The 21,215-nt window shown below is 50.4% G+C and overlaps 1 protein-coding gene across 1 annotated transcript; it reads right to left on the bottom strand.

Annotated features, from left to right (window-relative positions):
- Positions 1-2,240: 2,240 nt before the first annotated feature.
- On the bottom strand, positions 2,241-19,761 carry ATP1A1 (ATPase Na+/K+ transporting subunit alpha 1). The gene is made up of 22 exons (XM_006919674.3): positions 19,613-19,761; positions 19,187-19,246; positions 17,441-17,644; positions 16,440-16,553; positions 15,888-16,022; positions 15,669-15,786; positions 14,973-15,241; positions 14,291-14,489; positions 13,916-14,025; positions 11,888-12,022; positions 11,180-11,372; positions 9,950-10,125; positions 8,839-8,975; positions 7,949-8,099; positions 7,262-7,430; positions 6,985-7,139; positions 6,525-6,648; positions 5,384-5,529; positions 5,152-5,282; positions 4,789-4,890; positions 2,946-3,037; positions 2,241-2,594 (listed from the first exon to the last, which is right to left on the bottom strand). Exons 1-22 carry the CDS (start codon positions 19,640-19,642, stop codon positions 2,566-2,568), a joined length of 2,979 nt encoding a protein of 992 aa, XP_006919736.1. The 5' UTR covers positions 19,643-19,761; the 3' UTR covers positions 2,241-2,565.
- Positions 19,762-21,215: the final 1,454 nt, after the last annotated feature.

The raw sequence follows: 21,215 nt of genomic DNA, 5'->3' as shown, positions 1-21,215 counted from the left end.
GTAGCTGAGGCGGTGATGCCCGCGCTGGGGAGCGGCTGCAAATGCAGACGAAGCTTCATTTGCTCACTTCCTGCTGTGCGGCCTGGTTCCCAACAGGCCACACGCTGGTACTGGACCGCGGCCTGGGGGTTGGAAATCCCTGATATTGGGGATATTATGTTCTGAAACCCCAGGAAGACTATCGAGCAGAGGGAAAGGGGTGGGGACCTCCCGGAGGGCACTAGCAGCGCAGGAGCAGGCGAAGGAGGTGAACGCTGAGGAGTGGGCGGAGATGCAGAAGGACACGGCATCTGGCTCCGGAAGCGTGTGTTGGAGGCGTAGGTACTGTCGAGGCCAAGGAAGGACTGCGAAGTGCCCCCTGGGCTTAACCATCAGGTCACGTGTCCTCAGCCAGGACAGTTTTGATGGACTGGTACTAACAGGAGCAAGGAGGAGGAGGCGGGATGACTGGCAGGTGAACAGGTTGAGGCAGGAAGTGACGTGACTCATCTTAGAAGCTTGTTCTTGAAAGGAAGGAAAGTGAGAGCTGGACAGAGGTAAGGACGCTGAAAATAACCTGCAGGGGCTCAGATATTGAGGTGGCCAAAGGGGCACATGGTCAGGTGTCAGGAGGGTTTTAGTGGGTGGTCGGGAAGGCATTAGGGCTGGCGGGGCAGTTCACTTGCAGATTTGCTGGCATCTGCTGACCTGTTTCTCTGTCCTGGAGCGATTTCGAGCCTTGACCGACAGGGCTGTTTGAGTTTGCGTGTAAGGAGGGAAACAGAGCCAGGCGGCTCGTGCTTGCTGCTTTGGAGCTTGGGGGGACCAGCCCAGCGGGAGGCCTTACACATCACTTCCATGCTTTCTCTAGATCGATTGATTGGCCCTCCATCTGGGTGTTCCCCAGTCTCAGGCTGCTGGGAGCTGTGTTGAGCCTTGGCCAGGAAGGCGTCTGGGGTAACCACCAGTCTACGGTCTCAGGTTGCTTCGAATTCTTTTTTAAGTCAGGGGATGCCCATGACCTCGCACTGGTGTGTTCACTGGTCAGCTGTCCAGGAGTGCCAGAAAACAGACGTGGGGAGGGGACAGGCACAGCAAACCTCTGACGTGGCTCTGCCAGTCTCAACACGTGGGGGTGGCCTCATTCCTGCCATCGCAGCTGAGACAGTGACGTGCACAACGTCGAGGGGACCCGACCACCCCTTGTCTCAGCCCTCAGAACTGAGCTGGCTCTTTAGCTTCTTCCTAGTTTCTTCACATTGGGTTAAACAAATGACTCTTTGAAGAGGAGTTGCCTACACATGTGGAGATCATCCTGGAAGAACCTAGTGGGTTAGGCTAAGAAGTCATGGAACACCTGGCCCTCCCAGTCCCTCTAGCAGGGCAGGCTAGGGGACAGTGGCCGGCCAGTATGCTCGGCAGTGAGCAGCTCGCAGGATGTGCCAGGTGATCACTCAAGAGGCATGAGCCATGAATTAATAGGATCACCAGATGGCAGATCACGACCACTATTGGGTGCCAGAGGAAAGGACCGTGTGCTTGAGCAAGGCCATGTGGCTGGCTCACAGCGCTCAAGACGGAGCCCTGAGCGGCGTCCACACTGACTCTGAAGGCAGGAGCTTTCTCCAGCTTGACCCTGAGATAAGCAGATCTCTCACCTCTTTCTGAAGCGCCCTGTCACATGTCGACTTTCTGAAATGGAGCTCGCTCTTCGATGCTAAATTAGGAACAAGCTATGTGGAAGGGAAGCACTCTGCGTCGTGAGCACACGCTCCACAGACCCTGTAACTGGCTTTCTGCTTCTCAGACTAACCTTGGCCTAAGACTCGAGGCTGTGGTGACCGGAGCAAGACAGCAGGCGGGGCTGTGAGGAGGACGGGGCCTCCTCTGTTAGTCACACTGACGGTCTGGAAATCCTTCCTGGCACGTGTGTTTCCGCTCAGAGTCAGGTGCTCAGGCAGCGGGGGAAGTTACAGCCACAGCACTCACAGCGGCTCCCGGGCGAGCTCACTGCGCGGACAGAGCGGGGGCAGCACGTTTCCCCCCGGTCAGTGGTTCTCTGACTTAAGTGTGACTCAATCACCTGGAGAGCTTATTAAAACCGAGCGCTGGTTCGGTGGCTCTGGGCCTGCTGTGCTAACAAGTTCCCAGGTGACGCTCATGGAGCCACTGGTCCGGGGACTCATCTGCTGGGAGTGACAGTGCCAGACCTGTCACAGACAGACGCCTGGTCCACATAAGTGATGAGGGCACAAGACGAATTCCATTATAATAGCCATCTTTATTTGTAAAAATCCAGATATAAAATGTATTCTTTCAGTCTTTCCGAGTTTTCCTTTTTACAAAAACAAAAAGGCACATAAAAACCTTCCCCACTGTCATTCCCACAGACGGATGTTTGTCAGGCAGCCCTCCCCCCTCCCCCCATATAGCTACATGCTCCATTCGGGGACGTCTCGCTTCCCCCACATGCTTCGGTGCTGTCCTACCAGGGTAGAGTTCCGAGTTCCAAGACTGAAGTACACGAGGGGGGGGGTGAGGGTGCAGAGTGTGTGGCACGGGGCTCCAGACGTGCAGGACGGGCCTCTAATAGTAGGTCTCCTTCTCCACCCAGCCTGCGGGAGGCAAAGAGACAGGCCAGTGAGTGCCCCTCGCTCCACAGAGGGGAGAAGCGAGCAGAGTCGACCTGGGGTAACCCCAATTTAACATGGGAGCGCAACTGTATTAATTAGAGACAGGTGAGATGTCTGACAGTTTCCACTGCATCGCATTTGGTTTGCATCGGATCAGTTTTAAAACCTTATGACTGAGGATGGGACTGTAACTAGTCAGTGGACAGCTGCTGGTGCAGTGGCCTGAGCCAGTGAGACTGTGTGCAGACAGAGCCCAGATACTTAACAGGAAACGTAACAAAAGCCCCCCGACTTAGAGCCACTCCCCCCACCCAAACTAAAAGCCTGATTTACCTCCAGGGCTTCGCCTGATGATGAGTTTCCTGACTTCGTCGTACACGAAGATGAGGAGAGAGTAGGGGAAGGCACAGAACCACCAGGTAGGTCTGGAAACAGATCAGGTACAATTTATGCATGAACACAGTTCAGAGGAAGAGAAGCTGCACATCACCACGGCGACGCTGAGCTGAGCGTGACAGCCCCGGCAGTCACACTGAAACACCAAGCCACAGGCACCGAACACAGATGCCTCGGAAGCAGCGTGCCATGTGCCCAGGGCCTGGACCTGGTAAAGGAGTCCGCCACCCACCTCCCCGCCGGTCTTTGTAAGCATCGGTTTATAAGGGTAAGTTCAGTTTTTCTTGTTGACGATCCTAGAGCAACGGAACATTCATTTGCTTTCTTTCCTTTCTAAAGTGTTTAAGCTCAAGCATGTCTGTCTGATGCCCTGGCAGTTGAAGCAATTTTGACCCTTGCTGGCAGTTCTTTAAGCCCTGAATTTGGTCTCTAATTTGGGACATTCAGCCGTGTGTTCTGAGTGGCAGACCTGGGCAATAAGAAAGCTGAGCCCTGACAGATGAGAGGCCCCGGCCACAGTCCCCAGCCTGCAGCCAGGTGGCCTCTGTTAGGGCTGCACTTTCTTGCCTACCAGCAGTGAAGGTGAAGAAGGCTGTCCCCTCCCAGGAGCACATGCCACACTCCCCTCCTGGCCTGTGTGTCCTCCGCAGCAGCTAAAAGATAGCCTCACATGACTCAGGCACCAGGCTGACTAAAGCACCTTCCAAATCAGACAGAATAAATTCCTTTGTCATAATGAGATGTCCCGAGGCACCACCGTTTTAAGTGATTTTCCCTTTCAGCCTTTTAGAGTTGGTTCTCCTAGCCGCCTATTGACAGAGGCCCAAGGATAGACTTCAACTTGGGCCTCTGTAGGGTATTGGGGATACAAAGTTAAAAGACATCGTCCATGTCTTAAGGGTTCTAATCTAGTGGGGAGCAGAAATAAGGGGAGCCACAGAAAAGGTGTGACTGCACACACCCAGAGGGCAAGACCACCTGGGGGGAAGCACTGAGGACACCAGGTGAAGGACCAGCAGGTCTGACGGGGTGGGAGGGGACAGCCTTACCAAAGACACGGATGGAGGCAGAGTACAGAACCACCTAACGGAAGCTGGGGTGGGCAGACAGCACACGGCCGATGTCTGCACATACCCACGGGGTTTGGTTAAAGCAGGTGATGGCCAACAGGCTGGCTGAGAGAAAGTCCAGATGGGTCTTAGCAAGGATGAGGAGACTGATGTTTTTAAATCAAAAGCTTGTGTTGCGTGGGACCCATATTCTGTGGCTCAGCACATTTTAATCAAGGTACAGCTAATTATTTAACCTGTGGTAGACCCTGTCTGTGAAAATCCAGGTTTATCAGAAGTGCAGAAAATCACTGTTTAAAAGTAGTCTGGTTCTGACCGAAGATTCAGAGGCCCACAGAGGTGGCAGCTTGTGAGAGGACACACAGTGACTAGGTAAGCAAATCAAGATTTGAATCTGGGTCCCCAAACTCCAGGATTCCCCAGTTGGCCTTTAAAGACAACTGGACAATATGGGGGCCCAAGGGGAAGAGGGCCACGTGCTCAACGCAGCTGAGTCCCAGAGCCCGTCTCCCGTCCTGGGCCCAGACCGGGCCCTGGAGACCCATCCTGCGCCTGGATTGGCCAGCCTGAGCTGCTGAGACTCAATCAGCCTTTCCTAACTTCTTGCACATGCCGCCCACAGTTCTGGAAATAACAGCTGCGGCCGCATGTCACGAGAGAAGCCACGCTTACAGCTTCAGGCTCTAGGAGCGAGGGGAGGGCCGACTTACTTGAGGGGGTACATCCTCAGGGCGACGCCCATCCCAGGGCAGTAAGAAAGGAAAGCTGCAAGGGCCGTCTCTTCGAAGAGGCCAAATATTAAGATCTTGTTCCTAAAATTAAGGAGGGGGAAACGCTTAAAAAAAGGCAAGCAGGTGTCCACCTCCTAATGCTCTGTATTAAAGGGCTGATCAATCTCTTTATGGATTGGCTGTATTTAGGAACTCGAAGTCAGATTAAAAAAAAATCCTAGAAAATCACATGCTGCTTCCTCGGTTTGCTCCGAACAGCAGAGGTGACAGCTGTTGGGTGCTGGGCTTTTTTGCAAAGGGTTTAGAAATTACCAGGGCCCTTGATGCTCCTTCTCTACTCACTTCATCCCCTGTTGGAAGACAGAGTTCCTCCTGGTCTTACAGATGACCAAGTCGGCCCACTGCACCACCACGATGCTGACAAAGAAGGCCGTGTGGCAGGTGAACTCCACGATCTTCCTCTGCTCGTAGGTCTGAAACACACGAAGCAGACAGCTGAGTCTGGCTCTGCGCCTGCAAGGCTGGCAGCCACCATCCCGTGGGGCTTGAGGAGCTGGTCAGGCCCTCAACTCACCCACTGCTGCCCATAGCTGTCCTCCACGTCGTTGATCCAGCGGTCATCCCAGTCCACGCGGATGCCCAGCAGGTGAATGGGGAGGAAGCCGTTCTCGGCCAGAATCACAAAGTAAGTGAAGAAGCCCCCCAGGGCCTGGATCATGCCTGCGAGGTTAGGAAAGCAACTTAAATGCGCAGGCCTCTCCACACCCCCTGCCTGGACCGGTGACCAGTGGGACGGAGGACCCAGGGGCATGCTTCCTTGCCCAGTGCTTTCTACTTTGGGTCGCTTTTTTAGAGCTTAAAAAGGAGACACGTGGGCCTTGCCCGTCTACACCCACCTGTCACCTGAGCGTCTGCTTCAGTCAGAGCTCAGCCCTTGGGGAGAAAAAGCCACTTCCCTAGTTTTTAATCTCTGAAAAATGACAACTTTTCCCCACCTTTGTTTTTACCCCTTGCCTTTTTTTCTAGCCACTGTGGAAATGACGGTTTTAGCACTGTCTAGACCCTTCTCCCCGGCACCCAGTCCAACCACAGTGCCTTGCATTCCCCAGAAAATCCCATCCTGCACTGTGGACCCGCTCTGCTGCCTGGAGAGCCAGTTACATTGCCACGTCCCCATGATGTACTAATGCATTCTGTTCTCCTCAAGTGTTCGGTGAGGCAGCCCCTCAATCCAGAAGCGCAGCTTCACCAGACTCTCCTGTAGGAGACTTGACAGAGGGGTCAGGGCCAAGGGCATTTTCACTGCCCGCCACCTAGAACACCTGCTAGCTGGCCCTGCCCCACAGCACGGGGAGTGGAAGCTGGGTGACCTCAACCAGACCTTCAAACCCAGATCACTTTTCAAAGCCTCCCTTTCTAAGTTAGTGACAGCTGACGTGCGTCCCCCCAAGGGCAGGCCGCACCCCAGGACTACACCTGGTGTTCCGAGAGGCTCAGGACAGAGGGGGGTCTAGGTGCTCAGTCTCAAGACTGTAGTTCCCACAAAAAAACTGGGCAGCTAGCAAAAGATTTCTTCTCACATGGAAAAGAATCTTAAAAAATCTCCAGTCTCACCCTGTGTCATGGTGCATCACAGATTTGGAAGACACCCTAGCTCTGAAGTCTGAGAAATGGGAGGGAGATGCCCCGCTACAGAGCTCAATCTGCCAGCTCACCGATCTGTCCATAGGCCATGCTGATCAGCCGCTCGTTCACGAGTTTGTCCGTCTTGGGGTTCCTGGGCTGCCTCTTCATGATGTCGCTCTCAGCTTGCTCATAAGCCAGGGAGATGGCGGGAACCTGGGGGGAAGGGATTTAAAGTTATTAGGAACCAGGAGCTGACACTGTGAACCTTTTGTTGTAAAATCCTTGCCTTCCCATACCATGAGATGGTATTATAGATTGCATTTAAAGAAAACACACACACACACAAAACACAACAAATATTATAGAAAAGGGAAGATTTCTATCTGATGAATTAGGTGTTGGCAGCTGCCCTGGGAGAACACCGATTCCTCGCTGGACAGCACAACTGAGACTTTCTCCGAGCGGCGATCACTTGCCCCCGGAGTGCAGTGGTGAGCACCATGTCCCGCCTTAACCCTCGGATGTGAGGACGCGGTGACGGCCACTTACCATGTCCGTGCCCAAGTCAATGCAGAGGATAGTGACTGTGCCCAGCGGTAGCGGAATGTTTGCAATAATAAATATCAGGAAGGGGGTAATCTCTGGAATGTTACTGGTCAGGGTGTAGGCGATGGATTTCTTCAAGTTATCGAAGATCAGACGACCTGTGAAAGCAAAGTTTCCTTACCGCACGGCTGAAAGAGGCAGACTAAACAATGCACACATCCCACCGCGGTACGGAAACGGACACTGAATGGAAGTATCGGGACGAGTTCAACGCTCTCACCTTCCTCTACTCCAGTCACAATGGAGGCAAAGTTGTCATCTAAGAGAATCATGTCGGCAGCCTGCTTAGACACGTCCGAGCCAGCAATCCCCATAGCAACCCCAATGTCCGCCTTCTTCAGAGCCGGAGAGTCATTTACGCCGTCACCAGTTACGGCTACGATAGCGCCCTACCGGAGAAGAAGGGCCGCGGGTAAGAGTCACGCAGGCCGGAGCTGGAGGAGAGGCGGGCGCGCGCCTCCATGCCACACAGACCCGGAGTCACGGGACAGCCTCAGCCAGGAACCCAGGCGTGACGACAGCCGTGTTGCCCCCATTCACGAGAGCTACTCGAAGTCACGACTTCGTGAGTGGCACTCTGGCAAACCCCATTCTTTTATGCAACGCCCTCAACCCCGGTCTGTTCAAAGGATGGGACAAAGAGAGGCCCCTGGCTCTTCATTCTGCCAGTGGAGACAGCGGGGACCTGGATGGCCGTCCCTGGGGCCGCAGTGAAGACCTGTGCTGTTAAGTGCGTGTCTATTAGACCATCCTCTCTCCATGCCCGGGGCCCACGGGTGCACGTGCGCCAGGCCTGAGGGAAGCTGGGTCGTGTCCCCACCGCCGCTGCTCCGTTTTCTGTTTTGACGGGAACCCCAGTCCCTGAGGGGAGTAGCGCCTGCAGACAGCCCGCCTGCCGGCCCCTGACCTGTCTCTGGCAGCCCTCCACGATGATGAGCTTCTGCTGAGGCGAGGTCCTCGCAAACACGATCTCAGTGTGGTACTTCAGAATGTCGTCCAGCTGCTCGGAGGTCATGTCCTTCAGATCACTTCCGTGGACCACACAGGCCTTGGCATCTCTAAGGTTAAGATGGAAAAAAAAAAATGGTCACCCATCGCTTCACCAACATGCTGCTCAGCCTAGAGAAGGGGTGTTGTTAAACCATGCAGGACACTTCGTGAACGGCACAAAGCCAGGACTTGTCCTGTAAGAGCTGGTGTCTGTTCAGAACCGTGTAGGTTACAAAGCAGTCTCAAGACTCGCCACCACATGTCCTCCTTTCCGTCTTTATGAAAGACAACGTGAAAAATGACCAAATTTTCGACTGTAGCAGAGCTGATGAAAGACCAGACTCTCCTCCTAACCTTCGAAGTAGGGTGAAGGGGTCTAAACCTCACAGACCCCGAAAAACAAAATGCAGCTGTCTCCATCATTTATTGTACCTTATTGCCCAAATTTTCTTTTTTTTGGCCTGAACTACCAGGGCAGTTGTGCCTTCCCCATTTTACTTTGTTAGTATGGGCCTGGAAATCAACGAGGTGCTAGGTAGTCTAGCTCAGCAGGCAGGTGACAGTGAAGTCGGAAGCCAGACTGTGGTGTGACCAAGCCTCGACCGCATCAAGTGCTTGGGACAGTGAGCACCATACCATCTAGGTACTGGTTGCGGTGACTTGCTAAGGCTGCTTTCAGGCCCCGGGGGACACTCCCTATCAGAGTGAGCCTTGGCGCACGCCGTGACGGAACCACACGGATGATGGCCGACCACCCCCGTCTATCTGCACGTTTAAAGCAGACTCTGCGTTGAGCTTCTGGCCTACCTGGGGTTCACCTGGCTCACTGGGATGTTGAGGCGGGCAGCAATGTCTTCAACAGTCTCGTTGCCCTCTGAGATGATGCCCACGCCTTTGGCAATGGCTTTGGCTGTGATTGGATGGTCTCCGGTGACCATGATGACCTGTAACAACAGGAAGACTTACTGAATGTAGCTGCTATGCAGATATACTTAAGTCTTATTTACATAAGCAGGCAAACAAATACATACTAAGAGTGATTCCAAATGTAAAGTCAAAAGAAAAGGAATACAAATATAAAATTGATAAACTAACCGAAAATATAAACAGGTGTTCACAGAAAGAAAACACAAAGCCACTACTCGGATTTTTATCTTGGTCGCGATCACACAGGACACACTACCTTTCATACAGTCATGTGAGCATACTCAGCTTTACCAAAACCAGCGAAAATGATAAAAATCTACTGCTTCCGGTGGGACTACAGGGTTAAAGTGCCACATCGTGCTGCTCGGCACTCTCACAGTGGCCCAGTTTGGGGGACAGAGCAACATGTAACAGGAATTCAAAATGGTTACCACCCCTTTTGACCTGAGGATTAAATTTAGAAGAATTTTCTTAGCAGAATATAATCCAAGTGATGGGGAAATAATTCTTACGCGGCTTTTCGGGGCAGCATTACTCATGAGAATGAGAAAGACAAACACCCAGCAATGAGGACTAACTGAACCACATGGTATTAAACACCTGAATGCTATCCCGCAGCTTACGCAGCAAACACGGAGTATGCCAAACACTCCTTATAAAACAATTTAAAACACAGAAGACGTGCCGCGCATTGCACAAAGCATATTTAGAATGCAAGTGTTTCAAACCCTTATCAAGTCTTCTGCTCTTTTTAATTTGCTTACATTTCTTTCCCAGAAAGTATTTAAAAAAAAAAACAAAAAAACAAAACATCCGTTTACGCCAATATTTTAATACTATTTGGTCTTTTCTTGTGGAATCTAAAGCTTTGGAGGTGAGAGTCCTCCAGGTGGAAAACCAGCTGGGCACATGCCCCCCACGCCAGGGGCAGCATCACTGAGTAGGGTGCCCAGGTGCAGAGGGACGACCCCACGAGACGGGTGGGCAATACCTTAATTCCAGCACTCCGACATTTGCCCACGGCATCGGGGACAGCAGCCCTCGGAGGGTCGATCATGGAGATGAGCCCGACGAAGCAGAGGTTTTCGATGGGGAAATTCACATCATCGGTGTCAAACTGGAATCCTTCAGGGAACTGCTCATCTGGCAGGAAGAGGTGGCAGAAACCTGCAGGCAGGGCCAGGAGCGTGAGGACTCGGGACGGGGGCGGGGGGACGGCAGCTCTTAAGCACCCCGTCTACCTTTTGCTGAATGTTTAGTTTGGAATGATTTTTAAAGTCTAATTTTATAACAGAATGAAGGTTTTAGCATTTCTGAATGATGTAGAGTCACCAGAAGAAAAAGCATGCAAAAGACGAACTCTTATCACCAAGCCTCAAAGGAAGAGGAACTGTTTTAATGTGGAGAAGCCTGAATGCCGACGAATTCTGAGCACCAGGACTTCGGGGTTCTAGACCTCCCCGACTCTTGCTCAGATTTGGTGAAGCACGTATTTGCTTCCCTTTCCAGAAGAATCGAGGCCACATCCCTACTCACTGTTCACTTTACCAAAACACACTACTAGGCGCCAGTGAGCACCATCACGCTGGCTGCCTGATAGACACCCCAGGCTGGAGAGGGAGCAGTTAGGAACCAGTATGGGGCCAGGCAATCGGGTTTAAGTTATTCAAGCTAGGAGAATGCGAAGAATTTCATAAATGGTAGATTTTTATCTGTCAACCTACAGAATATTACGAATGCCACTTTCCAAATTATATTCTACAATGGGTAAAAGTGCTGTGAATCCAGGTGGCTGATAGGCCAGAGTTTACTGTTCGCCTAGTTTATGAACTGACTGCCTAAGTTCCCGTGTAAACTCGCAACCCTTCTATCGGTCAGGAAATGGCGTTATTCTAAAGGCCCTAGAAATGAATCTTAATTTCATTAAGTTCACAGACCATGGACATAGCAACAAAGGTTGGATAACGACGTTCATCTACCCCTCTTTTTTCGAGGTAAACAGAACTGACCAGCATGAGATCAAAGGTCTAAGTCCAAGTCAGAAAGCAAACCAGCAGGATTTTGCTGCCCACAGCCCAGCATGCCAGACTCTCCTCCGGCATCTGCTGTCTTCAGAACGATAGGAGGCAAGGAGGGGAGGAAGAAGATGGCGGGCAGGGAGGTTAACAACACCTAGAAGGTGGCAGGAAGAAGACTTGTCTTATCACCAGGGTCTCTGTACCTAGCACTCGCTCTCCCAGGCCGCCCAGCTCCAGGTAGGCGTTCTGGAAGGCATCCTTCAGCTCCTCGTCCAGAGGCTGCTCCTTGCCGTGGAGCAGGATGGAGCTGCAGCGGTCCAGGATTCTCTCTGGAGCACCTTTCATCACCAGCAGGTGTCGGGGCTCGGACGTGTTGGGGTTCTTGTGAATGGACAGCTGGAAAGGGGTTTTCACACGTAAGTGGGTGTGGTGTGGCTATCCACAGAGCCCCCTTACTATTTAGTATTTGTTACAGGAAAAAAGCCAAGATCCCTTATTTCTGAATTTGGAAGTGTCTCATGCCTTGAATGCTACAGAAAAAAACCACCACGATGACATATTCACAAGTTCCTGACACATGTTCATACGCAAATTTTTGCTGAAGAAAATTTAGAACCAAAGGACTGGCAGGCACTTGTCCATCTGCACCCCAGCCTAGCCCCTTACCCACACCCCACCACAAACCAGTATGCAAAGGGCACAAATGGCTGTTTTTAAAAAAAGGCTTCATTTATTCTACTGACATTCGAATAAATTAGGATTTTTTAAAATGCAGTCAATGGTAAAATTTAGAGTTAACGCTTCCATTAGAAGTTTAAATAATTTTAGAAACACATTTAAGCTTCTAAAATCCCAAAGAGGAGAACAGGTCGGCCCTCTGTCCCCGCCCACGACGCCCCGGCCCCTGAGACCTGGTACTTGTTGGTGGAGTTGAAGGGTATCTCGACGATCTTGGCATATTGCTCTCTCATCTCCTTCACGGACCCACAGCACAGCTCGATGCACTTCAGCAGCGCTGACTCAGAGGCGTCACCGGCAACCGCCCTCTGCCAACAGACATCACCTGTTAATCATCCTGAAAACGCTTCACTGAGGCATCACGGCAGAGCAGGAAAACCAACTTGGAATACATCCCAGTCTGCTCAAGAACAGGAGGGACACAGCGCTGGGGGAGACAGGCCTCCTCCAGTCCAGGCCTCGGCCCTCCAGACACACACTGCCCCCGCCAACTGGCCAGCACAGCACTCCCCTCCCCCGACAGATCGGCTTCTGACACAAGGGCGCCTGAAGGTGTCACCTACCTACTCTCGGGAGAAGCAAAACATACCCTTTCCATCCTATTTTGGCCTATTTTTTAGCTTCCCCTACTGGAAAGCCTAAAAGCCAACACTATTCTCAAAAATTTCTGGTCATGAATCTGAAAATGCCTGGTGAGAAGTAAACATTTACAGCACTCTTCATTGCCCTATAATTTAAAAGAAAACACCTTAGGGTCTCAGGACCGGGCACAGACTGTCTGTGTCAAGGGCAAAGTAGAGGACTTTCTATTCTAAACGCAATTGCGCAAAAATATCTGGGCCTGGAGGATGTGAACTAAAAGCTATTATCAGCTCCAACGGTTAATATAATCAGCTAACATTTTAGTCAAAACCCACGCTTCAGGTAACACACACTTATGCTGTGTGCAATATAGTTACAGTGTGACATACATTATTTTGACACACCAAAAACATTTTCAGTTGTAAACAAGTTTTACATAAGCATTTTAGAACTTTGACCCACAAGGCTGCATATAGAGATGAAAAAATTAATTCATGCTCACTTATAAATATAGGAGCCTATTTAATAACAAAGGTGTCCAGGCCTGATAAGAAACAGGAAATAAATGTGATCGTTTTTAATAAAGGGCGGGTATTAAAGAGGAATGGGGCTGCCACAGGCCCCTTTTTGGGGGGAGGGGTGAAACGCCATTAACGAGCGCCACCTTTATGGGGCTTTTAAATGAGGAAAGACTTCCTGCTTGTGGGTCCCTATGCTCAGAGCCTAGCGACTGTCCTCTGAGGTGAGTGAGGGCAAACGTGAAGCAGGCACCTTAAGTGTCATCCTGAGACACACAACGCCACCCTCCTCAGGTCACCACCAGTTCAACGACAAGACTACCCCCTTCAACGACAAGACTACCCCCTTCAACGAAAAAAGGAGCTCTGTCTGCACAGCAGCGGCCACCGCAGCTCAGCTCCGTCCCCACCACTTTCCCTGACGACTGGGTTTCCACCCAGAGCTGCCACAGGCGGCCCGGCAATGTCTCTTCCTCAAGGACCCTACGCGGCTCATGGCCTGACACTGTGTCTTCCTCTGGCAATACGGTAAAATCTCATCTCAAATTTCACCCGCATTCCATGAGACTGAGCTATTTTGCATCATTAGCAAACAAGCTGAGAACAAAGAAGATATGACAAAAAGCTGAGCCAGTTTAAGAAAATAAAAGGCTTAAGAGATTGACTGGAAGCTACTGTATCCTAACATGCAAATGCGATTATCGAGTCACACACGTAGCCCTCGCTGCCCGCTAGGTTAGGCGAGAGCGAATAAAGATCATAGCGAAACCGGATTTTCTTAATTAGGGTTTTCACCAGTAAAGATGGCCTCCCACCTTCTCCTACCCCTCTTTGGTCAGGTTTTCACTGTGGTTTCTCTTTTTTCCAACCTATCTGGACCACATGTATTGTTAAGGACTTTGAGAGCTAAAGGCAACACAGGTTACACATAGCGAAGCATCGCGAGGACCAATCCCAGTGTTCTACAAAGAATAGTTATTCACAGACCACAGAGGTCATATGCTGCAACTCACACGGTGGTCCCTGTGTGCTGTCTGCACCCCACCCCACCCCACCCCTTCCCCCTGCAGCCTGAGGGCTGGCAGGCACTCGTGAGTGTACCTTAAGGATAGGTAGGTTTTCCTGGTTCGCCTGGAACACAGCCCTGTTACAAAGACCTGCGATTCTGGACAGAGCGATCCAGGTGGCTGACGACTTGTCGAATGAGACACCTGATGGAGGCAAGAAGACGGGACAGGAAAGTAATGCACAGCTTCGTAGGGAAGTCCCATAAAAATGGAAAATGATGTGCATCATCTCCCAGTTAATGAAACTAATCAGGTTTCAGCATTTCTGAACCACGTTTGTATGGAAAATGCAATTTTCCTAGCGATAACGCAAAAACGTCTAAAACCTATACCCCCGACCCCTTAACCAAATGACTCAGAGACGGCCATGCGGACAGCGGAGCCAGCGTGCGGGGCGGCCCCGCCTTACCGCTCTGATTCTCCGTGGTGTCGGCTTCGTGGATTTGATTGTCGAACCACATGTGAGCCACGGTCATCCGGTTCTGCGTCAGAGTCCCGGTTTTATCGGAGCAGATGGTGGATGTGGACCCCAAGGTCTCCACGGCTTCCAGGTTCTTCACCAAGCAGTTTTTCCTCGCCATGCGCTTGGCAGTGAGGGTCAGACACACCTACAAACGCGAGGAACCGAGTTTCGGTCTCAGCCAGGATGGAGTTCTATACGAACCCCGGCTGCAGCCTAATGTGGAAGAAATTTGTCTAAAACTACTTCTGCAACCTTCCTCTGACATCTGAAAGAAATGGTCACGGTAATGTGTATATGGGGCACCCCCCGCCCCCCATAAATAAGCGACATGTTAAGAAAAAGTGTGATTTCTCCCATTCACTCCCAAGTTCTTTCTCCATTACACTGCTCTGGATCATGTGCTAATGTGCGAACCAAGTTTATCCTTTGGGGTTACACTTATCTTCCATATAAAACCACGCTGAGGTCCTCCCTACTGCCTCCCCCTATACCACGTGGCTCTGAAGAAAATCTATACAAACACGTGCACTACATGCAAGCGGGTGGCCCTGGGAGAGGGGGTGGCTGAGCCTCGCACTCACGCGAGCTGAAACCCTGAGTGGACACTGCCCCGCCCCGAGCCTCTCACCGTGACAGTGGCCAGCAGGCCTTCCGGCACATTGGCGACAATGATACCGATGAGGAAGATGACGGCCTCGAGCCAGGTGTACTCGAGGATCAGGGAAAGGATGAAGAAGGACACCCCCAGGAACACAGCCACGCCCGTGATGAGGTGGATGAAATGCTCGATTTCTGCAGCTATGGGGGTCTGGCCCCCTTCCAGCCCGGAGGCGAGGGTGGCGATTCTTCCCATCACCGTGCGGTCCCCAGTGTACACGACGATGCCCCGGGCAGTTCCTAAAGAAAGGGGGGAGGAGAAATTGTACTAAGTTTTATCAAAGAAGCCACAGAATGCACACGATTACCCAGCACGGTTAAAGAGACAGGAACACCTGCCCTTACGGGCCCACCCACCCTCCAGTGGCACATGCGGTTTGTGCGAAATCGCAGAGGCTGTGGCAAAGGGACTTCTGTCCACGAGCAGGAGGCGGCTGCACACTCCACGCTACGTAGGCGCTGCCCTCGGAAGGGGCAGGCCGGGGAGGAGGGAGACCGGCCACAGCGTTTCCTGGGTTCCCTGCCACCGAGTGCACCGCCCACTCTGTGCCTGCCTGGGGTGCTCAGAGACAGTCCGTCAACAGGAAGAGGGGTCGTGTCCGCGACACGCGGCGGGTGGGGAATGACCGAGGCACGCGCCACGCCCCACACCGCCTGCCGAGCGTACCCTCCACGCAGTTGGTGGAGAAGAAGGCGATGTTCCTGGTCTCCAGGGGGTTTTCGTTGGTGAAGTCCGGAGACCTGGTCTGGGGTTCCGATTCACCGGTGAGTGAGGAGTTATCCACCTGCCAGCGAGGGAAAAGCAGGACGTGTGTGTGCCGAGGCCGCTCGCCTCTCCGCCTCCGGGGCAGGGCCCCGCGCCACCCGCCTCGCAGCCGCCACCCACCTTGCAGCCGTTGGCAGATATGATCCTGAGGTCGGCCGGGATGCGGTCACCGCCCTTCACCTCCACCAGGTCCCCGACGACGACGTCCTCCGCATTGATGCTCATCTTCTCGCCGTTTCGAATCACCAGGGCTTGCTTTGGAGGCAGACGACAGTTGGCACCATTAAATCAGATAAAAGTGGGAAACCAGGAGGCAGTGTCAAAACAGGAAAATCGAGCTGCAAAAATGACCTACAATCCTCGTTATCTGAGTGCCCAACAAAGATACTGGTTTTTAGTTGTGCTAACAGAGGTTATTCATCTTTTATTTGAATAAGTTACAAAAGCTCGGCCGACAGTGAGCCGAGGGGCAGTCCTCGCATTCCTATCATGCCTGCTCTGTGTCCGTTCAGAGGGAAGACAGTCACCGTCTGGGGTGTAAGAATAACAGGTCTGGTTTCGGGGGTACGTGAAGGCACCCCTCTCTGAATTCTCAGAAAACCTGAACACCACCAGTTCGCATGCTTGGGGCTGTCGGGTCACGCGCTGGGTGAGGGACAACACGGCAGGTACCTGAGGAACCATGTTTTTGAAGGATTCCATGATCTTTGAACTTTTAGCTTCTTGGTAGTAGGAGAAACAGCCAGTTATGATGACGACAGCGGACAGCACCACGCCGAGGTACAGCTGGGAGGGAACGAACACGTTAGGGCCACATGGCTCTGAGCAAAGAGTTGGGACCATTCGGTTAATGTTTGATGGAATGAAAAACAGATTTTTAACAGAGATCAAAGCTTCAGAAATACAGAACTCAAGCCTCTGTATTTCTCTGAGAGACCTTATATACACGAGGGTCAAAAGGGAGTCACATGGACGCTTGGTCGCCAACTTGATGAGACTTCTGGAAATGTGCTAGATAGATCAGTTTCTCCTGCTTTATTAAAACAAATGTTTTCAGAACGACGTGTGACTTTGGAAAAATGGCTACCAACTACTTCTGGACACGTGGGATGTGCCATATTAAGAGCTGTGCTGTCCCTAACGAGTGGCAGCCGGCCCAGGCTCAGGAGCCTAGCAGAGCTGCCTGTTCACAGCAGCAGTGTGCAGCGTGGACGCCCAGCCTGGAAGCGCACAGCACGACCGGGCAGGAGACGGGAGAGAAGCCTGAATCGGAGGAGGAAAACTGGACGAGCCTTGAAGGCAGCAGCTGCTGACACGTCTTTTCCTCGGGGTTTAGGATCATCCGGAAAGTAGTAGTAATTTGGGAGGGAAGTTGGGTGAAAAAGGGGAAGAGATTAAGAAATACGAACTGGCAGTTACGAAATAGTCATGGGGATGTAAAATACAGCATAAAGAATAGAGTCAATAATGTAAGAACTGTATGGCATCGGGTGGGTCCTAGACTTACACCGTGTACGTTATACAGAATGTCTAACCACTGTGCTGTACACCTGCAACTAATAATAGTATTGACTGTCAACTGTAATTGAAATATAAATAATAACCAGGTGACAAAGACCAAGGGGATACTCTATGTGTATCCAGTCATCCAAATTAGGAGCTACACAACTCACATTATCATTTTGAGGTTCCTCTTCGGTAGCAGCTTGGATGCCATAAGCCAAGAAACAAAGAATCGCCCCAATCCACAGTAACATGGAGAACCCCCCGAACAGCTGCCGACAGAATTTGACCCATTCGGGAGTGGTGGGAGGGGGAGTGAGGGCGTTGGGACCGTCGCGGGCCAGGATCTCAGCAGCTCTTGCACTGGTTAAGCCCTGAGGAGCAGAGGAAGATGATTAAGACAAACGGCTCCCGTCCTTACAAGGTGATATGCCTACCTGAGGGCTGGGAAGCGGCATTTCCCAAGCAAAAGCAAAACCTGGCAAATTCTGATGACGACCCCCACATGGTCCAGGCAACCCATAGCCCAGATTTTCCTGAGGAAACCACAACGCCCAGACGAAAATTCTTTGTAAAAATCGAGCCACGGACAAATCTGAATCCAGTCGGGTCTAAACTTAAGAGTTTTAGATAAGGGACTCACACTCAATTGCACTTTTACCAAAAAGCGCTCTCTCTTAACTAATTGATTCAGTTTTGCAAATTAAGAGCTCTGGGTTTTCTGTGTATTGAATCTGTCAGAGAGAGAGAAAAACCTCTTATAAACACTAAAGGGAAAAAAAAAATCTCTGTTGGAATCTAACCTATTATTGGGTTAACAGTTAAGTAGAAAACTTTCTTCTTTGGAGGATAATTAAAACAATTACCTGGCAGGGAAGGGGGTTCACGTACAGGCATATTTTAGCTGACCCCTAAGACTCCTGTCCACTGAAGAGTATTCACTGGAAGAGTCCACTCTATTTTCTAATAGGCCTTAAAACCATGACTCATGGACAGCACACATAAGGCTCCCATTACGAGGGAAAAACCTGATTTACTTTCACACTATCAAAATACCAGCCGTCTGAGCACGAGCTGCATGCCAGGCACTGAATTCAGTGCTTCAAATTCATTAATTTATTTAAACTTCTCACGATAACACTTTTTGGGGATTATTAATCCTATTTTACAAGTAAGGAAGCAGACCCACAGCATCGAGAAACTGACTTAGGGTCACAGAGAACACATCACAGGAATCTAATAAAAACTTAAGTGAGAGGACCCGCCTCGTTCGAGCTTCTCAATAACTTACTGAAACAACTGCTGTATTTGCTGAGATTCAGGTTACTCCCCAGAATTTTCAGCGGTTGTGCAGAAATAACAAATTCTACCCCCCAATTATTTTATATTGTTTATGGCAAATTTAATATCAAAAATCCCCAAGATGACAAGGATAAACAACACACACTTTATTGAAAGGTTTCTTTGAATTGTATCAAAAACAAGTCTGAAATAAATGATACAATAACCAGGGTTCTGACAGGCTGCAACGAGCCAGCTGCTCAAGAGCAAAAATCTGAATTGTTGGAAGAGTCAAGTCAACATGTAAAAAGTATAAAGGAAAGATTGATAATCAAAAGGCCAGGGAATGAGCACGGCTTTGGAGCTTTTCAGTTTCCAGTTCTGATGCTCCCACTCACTGGAGCTCGCCCACTGCAAAATGGGGAAGATAATGTCTACTTTCAAAATTTCAGGGGAAACAAAACATTGAAAAAGCACTGAAAAACCCGAGCTCTGGTGCATGTCGCACAGTAGGTAATCAGATGGTGGCTGTCATTATTTTCCTACAGAGTCCCCAAGGCTAAGCCTGTGATACGAGGCGGGAAAAGCGACAGACAAAATTAGGATTCTGTACAAAGTTTCCAATTAGAACATACTCGGCTCAAGTCTGTTCCGTATTTGCGATGAAGTTCATCAAGGCTGAGTTTATGGTCATCCTAAGGGAAAAGCAGAAACGAAAGAATTAAACGCCGTACCTGAAGAAAAAGACCTATAAAATGCCCCGGTGTCACTCACCACTTGTCATTTAACTTCAAAGGCCCACGAGACCAACCACAGACCGACCGTTCCTCCTGTGGACCTCTGGTTATGCCAGAGTGGCCGAGTAACTTTTCCAACCCTCCAACAGCTTTTAAAATTAAAAATTTCCATATCCACCTCTACAATTTGTACCAGTGCAATGATGCCTTACTTCTAAAATAAAGCAAGTCTCTGACTGAAGGATGGGGTGTAAGTAAATCATATACTCAAAAGATAGAAGGTGATTTTTAAGAATAGGAAGCAGTCGTCTTCCTGGTACTTACCATAGAAACTTCCTTCTTCAGTTCGTCCATATCCCTCTCTTTCTTGGCCTTCTTTTTGTCGCCATGCTCTGAAACGGCTGCGGGTTCATATTTATCACGTCCAATCTACAAGACAATGTGGGACAGGTGTGGTCATGAATTTTGAACAGCATCTCGAAACCAAGGGTTCGGGAGCGGGGTTTCCAGTTTTCAGGATAGCCACCATTTTGAATAGCCACTGGGATAATACGCATGGAAATCTGTGTGCATATGCCACGTGCTATGCAAAGCAATCTCATCGGTGCTGCCACCTAAGCTCCAGACCTGCCACCTGCACCCCAGGGCGTTAGGGCCAGGGGGCAAGTCCAGCAGGCCTCAGAATGGCCCTGCCTGTCACTTCCACTTGGGGTCAACGGGGAGAGGGCTGTGCCGTCAAAATCTCTGTCCTGTGGCCTTCCATCTTCCTCACTGAAAGAATGAAACCATCTTTACCTTATTAACTTAAGAATAGAATATACACACCTTTGCATTCAGAATCAGGACTCATTTAAAAACCTGGGCTCCGCCACGCACCAGCTAGCTATGTATCCTTGGGCAAATGACCAACTCGAGTTGCAATTTTTTTCTTCTATAGCATGGAGAGAAGAGTGCCTGCCTCACTTAGCGCTTCTGAGAGAGGACTGAATGATAGTTACTTTTATTTAAATTCTTCGTTTTGTAAAGGTGTCATTAAGTATCGAATTTAAACATTTTCAGGGCTCACACAAGAACAGTGAGTGACCTTTTCATCTTCTCATTAAAAAGTCAGCCTAAGAGTCCTGATAATTCTTTAAATGAAAGGAAAAAAAGGGGATCCCCACCCCGTTCTGCAGCCTGAAAAGAAATCCCCCACCGAATGAAAGTCACTGGAAACGTTTTGACACAGGCAGGACATAGGAAAGCATGTGCATTATCACAGAATTCACAGGATCCGCCTACGCCTCTTGGAAACTGGAACAATTTTTAGAAAAAATGTTGATTCTATAGTTTAAATTTAGATTGTTCCTTTCTCCCGCCCCATCTAACACGCTTGAGCTAATCTACACAGCCTGAACCTGGTGCTGCAAAGCTCGGCCGATGGGGAAGAGGCCCTCGCTCCAGGCCCCCCACCCCACAAACTGCCTCCCACAAAAACTGCCACCTGAGAGGAGGGACAAAGGAAGGCGGTATTAGCAACCTCCTTAAAGTGATCTGTGCTGCTATTACTATTTTGTGTCTCTCCCTTAATTTAACTCACGTCTAACTTTCAGAAGTACGTTAACCAGCTATATACCAATGACGACAAAAGTGTGCGCAGATTAAAATTTTTACTGCGCTGAAAAATTTAAAAATAGTCAAGTCGGAGTATAGGTATGTTTCAGTCATAGCTGACACGGCTGCAAGAAAACACGATTCACCTGAATTTTAAAATGTGCTCTGAAGACTCTACAGAGAAATCCCGCCCCAAATCAGTCGTGCGGCCCACAAGTAGAGACGTGTCCCGTTCACATTGTTTAACCTCTGTGGCCGGTTCTGCTGTATTCCTCGACTAATACCTCCTTCCAACAAAGAGCCGAGTTCTTTCGTTTCTATCTTATCTGTTAAG

This window comes from Pteropus alecto, unplaced genomic scaffold (genome assembly GCF_000325575.1).
Source record: "Pteropus alecto unplaced genomic scaffold, ASM32557v1 scaffold106, whole genome shotgun sequence".
NCBI lineage: Eukaryota > Metazoa > Chordata > Mammalia > Chiroptera > Pteropodidae > Pteropus > Pteropus alecto.
The sequence above is the reverse complement of the archived record's forward strand: the minus strand, read 5'-3'. Positions and strand labels throughout refer to the sequence as shown.

Bases quoted from the DNA above. Each gene is read 5' to 3' on its own strand.
- ATP1A1 (XM_006919674.3), bottom strand. From the start codon at position 19,642: ATGGACGAACTGAAGAAGGAAGTTTCTATG. The intron at 16,023-16,439 runs GTACCTGCCGTG...CTGCCTCCAAAG, and splicing joins TCAAAAACATGGTTCCTCAG to CAAGCCCTGGTGATTCGAAA. The intron at 14,026-14,290 runs GTAAGGCGGGGC...TGCCTCCATCAG, and splicing joins CACCACGGAGAATCAGAGCG to GTGTCTCATTCGACAAGTCG.